Source organism: Arachis ipaensis, chromosome B09, assembly GCF_000816755.2.
Source record: "Arachis ipaensis cultivar K30076 chromosome B09, Araip1.1, whole genome shotgun sequence".
Taxonomy (NCBI): Eukaryota; Viridiplantae; Streptophyta; class Magnoliopsida; order Fabales; family Fabaceae; genus Arachis; species Arachis ipaensis.
In genome coordinates this window covers 2279643-2287816 of record NC_029793.2, presented here as the reverse complement: position 1 = coordinate 2287816, position 8174 = coordinate 2279643, and the positions used below count along the sequence as shown (strand labels likewise).

General features: G+C 34.5%; 2 protein-coding genes across 4 annotated transcripts in view; one reads left to right on the top strand and one right to left on the bottom strand.

Annotated features, from left to right (window-relative positions):
* On the top strand, positions 90–3670 carry LOC107619420 (trichohyalin). Of its 3 annotated transcripts, XM_021112545.1 has the most exons (8): positions 90–382; positions 726–841; positions 956–1074; positions 1372–1534; positions 1656–1823; positions 1854–1891; positions 2019–2343; positions 2513–3670. In XM_021112545.1, exons 1-8 carry the CDS (start codon positions 221–223, stop codon positions 3435–3437), a joined length of 2016 nt encoding a protein of 671 aa, XP_020968204.1. In that variant the 5' UTR covers positions 90–220; the 3' UTR covers positions 3438–3670. The 3 variants fall into 3 exon arrangements, with proteins under 3 accessions (XP_020968204.1, XP_016177191.1, XP_020968205.1); XM_016321705.2 differs by having other exon boundaries at positions 91–382; positions 1656–1891; XM_021112546.1 differs by lacking the exon at positions 90–382 and adding an exon at positions 397–653 and having other exon boundaries at positions 1656–1891.
* Positions 3707–8174, bottom strand: part of LOC107614655 (ABC transporter B family member 10-like) — an 11373-nt gene continuing 6905 nt past the window's right edge. Inside the window, exons 8-12 of the mRNA XM_016316797.2 lie at positions 7095–7501; positions 5470–5711; positions 5102–5349; positions 4538–4950; positions 3707–4312 (exon numbers count right to left, since the gene is read on the bottom strand). Of these exons, the coding sequence (XP_016172283.2) occupies positions 3756–4312; positions 4538–4950; positions 5102–5349; positions 5470–5711; positions 7095–7501 (1867 nt within the window). The 3' untranslated portion in view covers positions 3707–3755. The remainder of the gene's footprint in view (positions 4313–4537; positions 4951–5101; positions 5350–5469; positions 5712–7094; positions 7502–8174) is intronic.

The following is an 8174-nucleotide window of genomic DNA, read 5'->3' as shown; positions in this document are numbered from 1 at the left end:
TAAACTTATTAATTACTCTTATTATACTATATTATATTGGTTTAAAATTTGAAATCTCCAAAAATTAAAACCAATTTAGCTTTACTCCAACCAAACCAATAAGTGCAAATGAAATCAATTCGACCGTTAGAAAGCTCCTATGAATAAACAAAAACAGAGTCTCCTCTGTTTCATTCCCCTGCATCTTACACCATAACTTCATCATCATAAGAAACCCCAAATGGCAGAAGAAGATTATGGATTCACCAAAGAAGAAATGGTTGTTAGTGAGAATCTAGGGTACCCAAAATCCTATGCAAAGCTCTGCCGCAATAAGGATTTAAGTCCTTTCAGCCATGGCCCTCCCTTCACTTTCTTACCTTATGCTTTGAAGGAACATGAGGTAAGCGAATGGATCCATACCCTTCATCATTTTGATTGGATTTATTGTAAAGATCTATAACTTCATGGGAATTTGAATTCTGGGTCATGCTTATGTAGTTAACTTTTTTTTGTTTTTTTGAGGGTGTTGTTAGTTGAGTTCAGCTATGTTATGTATCTTGAAACTCTTTGTTTTTTGTTGAGGAAACTTGAGATCCATGGTAATCAGAGAAAACCAATTAACAATTAGAAGTGATTGCGAGCCTTATATAAGCATATGAGATAACCAATTGGTAAGTAATATCTAATTGCCTAATTGATTCAATGATATTTCTAATAATCTTGTTTTCTGAGGTTATTTTTAGGTTGAGAGAGCAAGAGATTTGGATAAGATGTTTGCGGTTATCGATCCAAAGGCGAAGCCAACTACGAAGCCTAAGATCTTTGCCAGTCTCTTGTGGAAGCAGCTCAGCCATCTTGGGTAGGATTAGGAACTTCAATTTATAGTATGAACAATTTTGCTTTAGAAATTTTTATAAGCAAAGGAAGAAAATAAATCTGGTTCTGGTGTTCTTGTGAATTAATTAAATTCTAGGAATGCTGGTTTCGACCCTGCTGTGATTCGAGTCGATGCCTATGGCAATGTCGTGTATTATCATGCAGATTCAACCTCTCCACTGGCTTGGGACATTGATCACTGGTTTCCTTGTTCAAGTAATATATCTCTCAAAACAAGTACCAATAAAACCCTTCTAAGGGTGTTTAAGTTTTGAATTATCATAATTTATTATTCTAAATATGTGTTTATGTTTTTCCCTCTACTATTTTAAGGTTATTTAGTTTTTCTAGATTAACTGGTTCTACTTTTACTTCTGAGAATTTCTGCTTTGGGGATCTTTACAAAGTACTAGTTTCAGAAGTTTATAATTTTGTGTAGATGCACCTAATTTGAATATTCTAGGTTTATCACAAGAGCAATTTAATTTCTCTTTTCTGGATTGAAACACTTAGGAGGGGGATTAACTGTTGTAAGCAATCTGAGGATCATGCAGAAGCAAGCTTGTAAGAAGAAGAAAAACAAGCTGGAGTTCTTAATCCCATGGTGGGAATTCCAACTAGGTGTATCTGTAAACCAGTTCTTGTCTATTTTCACTTCTTCAAATTCAGACTTCAGGTTGTTGATTCTTTTTTCTTTTCCTTTTTTTTTTTTGAAATTAAATTCTCATTTTCCATCAAAGATCAAAGTGGATTGGAATGGTTGCTGATTTTTGTAGTGCAAATTGAAAACAAAACAGGCATAGAGGCTTTTCATTTCTATTCTGTGAAGGAGAAGATCATGAGTTGAATGGTTCACAAATTGTGGATTCTCATTCTTTTCCACAACATTTCTTTGCATTGAAAGAGGAAATTGGCCTAGCTCCGGCTGCAATTGTAGAATCTCGAAGGGAATCACGAAGAGAATCTTACAACGCGTTATCTTCAAGCCTAGTGGATTACAATAGGAATCCAAAGCCAATGTCTGCTGCTATTGGTAAATGTGACATCAATCTTAATGTGACAGTTAATATTGGATGGAGGGAGTATCTTGATTTGAGTTTTGTGCAGATTGAAGTTAAATCTGACCAGCTTATATTTGCAAAACCAATGATCTTTTGCAGTAGCTTCAAGAAAAAGCAAGGGAAATATTTTGAAGGAAAATGAAGATCCACAGTTGGGTGAAAATCCCTATCATGCCATTGTCATGGCTAGAGATTCCCTAAAGCAAAGAGAAGAAAGTGCAGGATCTCAAGCAGAGATACAGAAGCTAGATAATGAAGTGAAAGAAATGAAGCTCATGAATGAAGAAGAAAAGCTCATAGTTCAGGACCTAGAAATAGAGCTGATAAAATGTCGGCGAAAGGCAGAGAAGTGCCGGAGGTTAGCAGAGGCTCAGTGCTCTTACAGGACCATGCTGGAGAAGATGATTAGAGACACAATGCACCAGTAAGACTACCAAAACTAGGGAGAAAATCAATAATTTTCATTAGTTTTTAAACTTTTTAGAAAAAAATAGCGATTTTTCATCCAGTATAGGACCTTAATTGAAAACTTTTTAAACTATAGGCACATATGTAAACTGAGAGAAATGTTTGCACTTGTTTTTGTCCTGTAGGACTGTCATGTATAAGGAACAGATTAGATTGAACCAGGCTGCAAGTACTGCATTGATGGCTAGACTTGAAGCGCAGAAGGAAATTTGTGATGCTGCAGAGAAAGAGCTTCACAAGAAGTTCAAACAAAGAGATGAACTAGATAATGAGATTAGGCATGAATGGGAGCAAGGAAGAAAGAGAACAAGAATAGATGCTTCCGCTTTCGAGGATAAGGAAGATGATGGAAAACCTGTTCTGTATTTGCATGGAAGCAAGCCAAGAAACCATTTGCACAAGGAGCTAAGGATTCTTTTGGATGAAGAACAAAGAGGATGCGAAGATGGTTTGCTTGCAAAAGAAGAACATGAGAAAGAGCAAAAAACATCAGCAGAGAACATGACAGAAGAGAAACTTGAGGAGCAAGAAAGATCACTTGTTGCATTGGAGGAAGACAACTCCATTGAAAGGAAACTTGAGAGGCTAGAAATAAGTGAAAGTGAAGAAAATAGAAAGAGACGCGGCAAAGGGAATGTGGAAAAGTGGCTTGAAATGCTTCTAGAAGGAATGGATCCACAAGAAACAAATGAGAATGAGCATATGACCTTGAAAGTTTCAGACAATGATGCTAAAGAGAAGCAGATGCAACTGGCTGAAGAAGATAGAATAGAAAATGAAGCAAGCAAGGAAAAGATAAATGGTAGTACAAGGTTTAAAGGGGTGGAAAAGAAGGAGAAGCAAGCAACGCTCGTTAGATCAGAGAGTGCACGGATCTTGAGGCGAACACCATCATCACCATCTTTGTTTCTGGGGATGAGAAAAGGTCTAGAAAGCTTTAGGAAGAAGCCTGCAACAGGAAATGATATTGAGGATGGCAGACACAGTGTTGTTGGAAACAAATTCTTTAGTTCACCCTTCAAGACACTCAAGAAAGCAGTGAAACTTTGAATAGATTGAGTTTTCTTTGGTGTTAACCAAACCCCCTATACTTTATGAGTGATTCTTGATGAATAAGTGATGGAAAATATTTGTTTTATAGATAGATGGGAAAGAAAAGGCAGAAGAAAGAAAAAAAAATTGATTTGCCATTTTACTGTTTCATTTGTGTAATACTAGTAGGTCTCTTGAATGTGATTGTAATAACAACTTTTATTACTACCAGAAATACAGTTTTCTATAAATCCAAAGTGTATCAAATTAACATAGAAATAACATAGTGATAGGTAGCTTATAGTATACAAAATTCATTCTCCATTTTGATATAGATCATCCACTATGTTCATGTACATTCTGCTGCTGAAGACTAACTAATTTATAATATGCTCCACTCTTGTTCTCTATTAGACTTGAATGAGTTCCTTGCTCAACAATCTTTCCATCATTTACAACAGAGATTTGATATGCATTTCTTATTGTGGATAGCCTATGAGCAACCATAACTGTTGTTCTATTCTGCATCAATTTTTCTAGTGCTTGTTGTACCACGCGCTCTGACTCTGCGTCAAGCGCGCTAGTGGCTTCATCCAGCAACAAGATTGCAGGGTTTTTCAAGATTGCCCTGGCAATAGCTATCCTTTGTTTCTGACCACCAGAAAGTTGAACTCCTCTTTCCCCTACTTTGGTGGAGTAGCCCTCAGGAAAACCATTGATAAAGCTATGAGCATTTGCAAGCTTAGCTGCTTCAACTATTTCTGAATCAGATGCTCCTTCCTTCCCATAAAGAATATTATCATAAATTGATGTTGCGAAAAGAACCGGTTCTTGTTGCACAAAACCAATGTGTTTCCTAACAGATTTTAGGTTTAGATTCTTGATGTCTTTTCCTGCAAGAATTTAATGAATGATATCATTGTTAGAACTTAGAAGAATGTTTTCACATTTATGATAACCAGGACTATTGACTGAATCCATATAGAGGTCCTGAGATTCATGATATGTACCAATTTAAAGAATTCACTATCTCACTTTAAGAATTTAGTCCAAGACTACTACACTGATACTCCATGCACATTGAAGATTCAGGGTTTAAGGTTTGTTCAAAATCTTACCATCAATCATTACTCTTCCAGATGTTGGATCATAAAATCTAAGTATAAGCGAGATGACAGAGCTTTTTCCAGAACCACTGTGTCCTACCAAGGCCACAGTCTTCCCTGAAGGAACTCTAAGATTGAAATCATTAAAAATAACCACATCAGGCCTTGAAGGGTAGCGAAAATGGATATTTTTTAGCTCAATTGTTCCTTCAACTGCAAGCAACTCTTCTCCAACATCACTTCTTATACTTGTTCTTCTATCCATCACTTCAAAAACTGATGCAGCCATTTGATTTCCTTTCAGCATATCCGGCGCCATTGCCAATGTCTCCCCCATGGCCAGCGCGGTTATGATTAAAACCATGAATGACTTAATAACTGATTTAAAGCTAGAAAGCTCCTTCTCCATCAATACAGATCCATACCTACAAAAAGGTACTGTCATGAAACCGTTCATCCCAAAAGCTTAAACTGAGGAGAAGGTTATATCTCTAATAGTTACAAATTACAAGCCTAATCTAGCTAATTTTCATCTTATAACATATTGAAGGAAAAAAATGAAGTTAAAGAATGTACCATAAGGCAAGGCCATAGGAAGAGAAGATAAAGAACTGAGATATGCCATAGAATATTCCAGCGATTTGGCCTCGTTTGAACGAGCGCTTCGATGGTTCAACAAGTGATTTAGCATATAGTCGAAGGAGTTTTTCTTCGGAACAGAATGCTTTAACGGTTCGCATATTGCTCAGAGCTTCGCCGGCCAACATGTTTGCTTTGAGATATGCTTTGCTCAAGTTGCCACCAAAGCCTTTCATAAAGAGTTTCTAAAACAAAGAAAGAAGCAATAGTAAGAATCAAGAAGACGAATAACCACTCCTCCTAAAAGCTTAAGCTGATAAGAAGAAACACATAAATGGTTATATCTCTAACAGTCAGTTCCTGACCTCGCTAATGTGACCACTGATGATCAAAGGGTATGTAGCCAAGACAACAAGGGTAATCCTCCAGCTCAAAGTGAAGGCAATTATAAATGAAGTAACAATCAGAGCAATATTCTGTAAGAGAATTGTAGATCGATCCACAACAATAGTTTTCAATAATGTTGCATCAGCTTCTAAACGAGATGAAAGTATAGAACTTGAGTTGCTAGTATCATCAAACCAACCAATTTCGTTCCTCAAAATAGCTGCATAAGAAAAATGAATAAGTTAAGTAAAAGGAAGATAGTGAAGTTTTAATTGATATTACTAATAATATGTTTAAGCCTTTCCTAATGAACATATAATCATTCATCCTTCTAACAAAAATTATCAGGGGAAGTAGGCTGAGTTCATCAACAATATACATGATCATGTACAGTGAGCCTTATAGTATGTAATAACAATTCAAACATTTAACTGGCATGGAAGAGGTGGAAGTTGCACTAAAACTTTCCTGGCACGTAAACACAGAAATACAGAGATATAAAAATAGAATCAGAGTTAATATTTAAATTAGTCCCTAAAGTTATATTTGTGTCTTAATTTAGTTTTCAAAATTTCAATTTATTCAATTTGGTTCTCCATCTTAGTATTCATGATTCATGTTGGTCCCTGACCTTATTTTCATCACAGAATTGTTAACAATGTGCGACGACTGTCACGCTGGACTTCTTAACGGCTATTTGATATGACAATTGAAACTTTTTCACCTCAATTTTCTAATCCTAATTAGGGCTGCATACGGATCGGATCGGATATCGGGTATATCCGCATAATTTAAAAAAAAAACTATTTTAAGATTCTATTTGGCTATTTTTACAAAAAAAAAATCCATAAAATTCATTTTTCACCTGTTTGAGCCTATTTACTCCTAAAATATTATCAATAAAAGTTCTCTTGAATAACAAAAAAAAATAATAACACAATATTTAAGTTTAATTATTCTAAATTGAAGTACAACATAAAAAATTAAAAACAATATATCATAAAATTCATAAAACAACACACTAAAATTTATATAGGGTTTACTTTCTTAAACTATGTTATTTATATGAGACGTGCGGATATGCGGATTTGCGGATCAGATCCGCGGATATCACTGCTAAATCCGCAATCCGATCCTACTATAGTGCGGATCGGATAATATCCGCAAAATTCGAATCGAATGCGGATAATTACTGCGGATATGCGGATATTATCCGATCCATGTGCAGCCCTAATCCTAATTTCACTTAAGGGTTTTAAAGACTTCTTATGAAGTAATTGAGGTAAAAAGTTTCAATTAACACGTCACTTAGCCATTAAGAAGTTCAGTCCGACAACTGTCAGTCTATCTCAATACGTCGTTAACTATTCAATAACAAAAATAGAGTCAGAAATTAACATGAGTTACAGATGCCAAGTTGGAGAATGGAGACTAAATTAAATAAATTGAAACTTTAAGAATTAAATTGAAGTGCAAATATAACTTGAGAGACCAATCTAATTATTAACTCAAACCAAACAAATTTCTATTTCTAATGTCCATAAATTTGTCTAAGATGCATTTTCCAACACAATATGAGATAGAAGAAGTTGAAAACAATTACCAGAAAACATATTCTCTCTGACACGAAGAGTTAGGCGCTCGCCCATGATTCCGAAAGAGAAATATTCAATGGTATAAGCAGTGATATCTAAAATTGCTGCTCCACAAAAGAGAAAAGCAATTTTTGTAATCTCACGACTTGTGGTGTTCCAATCCATGTAGTATTCCACTACAAGAGAATGAGTGATTCCAAGGGCAAAAAGTGGCATCATGGCTCCAACAATAAATGCACCTAAGGTTCCAAAAACTCCATAATACCAGTCACGACCAACCATTGAATAAAGTCTTGTTGTTGAGACACGCTTTGACTTGTTTCCAACACTTTCTGCTGCTTCTTTATAACCACAACGCCCAACAGATTCTTTATCTGAATGAAAACTAGCACCCAAGCTTGTTGCACCAGATATGCTACAATAATCAACATAAGCATTCAAACTTTAATATGTTTTTCTTTTTTTTTTTTTTTTACCAAAGATAGGAGAGTCGAACTCGGAACCTCTTAATTAAGTATGGAGAAACTATGTCATTTGAGCTATAACTCATTGACTTTAGTAGATTTTACTTATCCCTGTAGTATATGTCCCTGTAGTATATGTGACATAGAATAATATTAATATCTCTGTGAAATTTTTAGTCGGATAATTCAATTATGAATTTAATTAAAAAATTAATTTTTTTATTTTTTATTTTATTAGATAAATTAATCTTCAGGTCAAATTTTAGTAAAAAATTAGATAAATTAATTACTGCATTATTGAATAAAAATATAACTGCCTCTAAGAATTTTTAAAATTTTTAAATCAATATAATCTGATGTAAAGATTGATTTATCTAATGAAAAAAAAAATTGGAAACCAATTTAGTAATTACAATTTGTTGAAAACTAAATTGTCTAACTAAAAATTTTTATGAATCGATTTGGATATTACTCTATGACATATATTGTAAGAATATTTTTAAGATTGTGTTTGTTTATAAGGACACTGATATATGGACATAGAGACACAGAACCGTATATCTATATCTTGGACACTGAATTAGTATATTTTATATTCTTCTTGTCAGAAAAGATACAGAGATA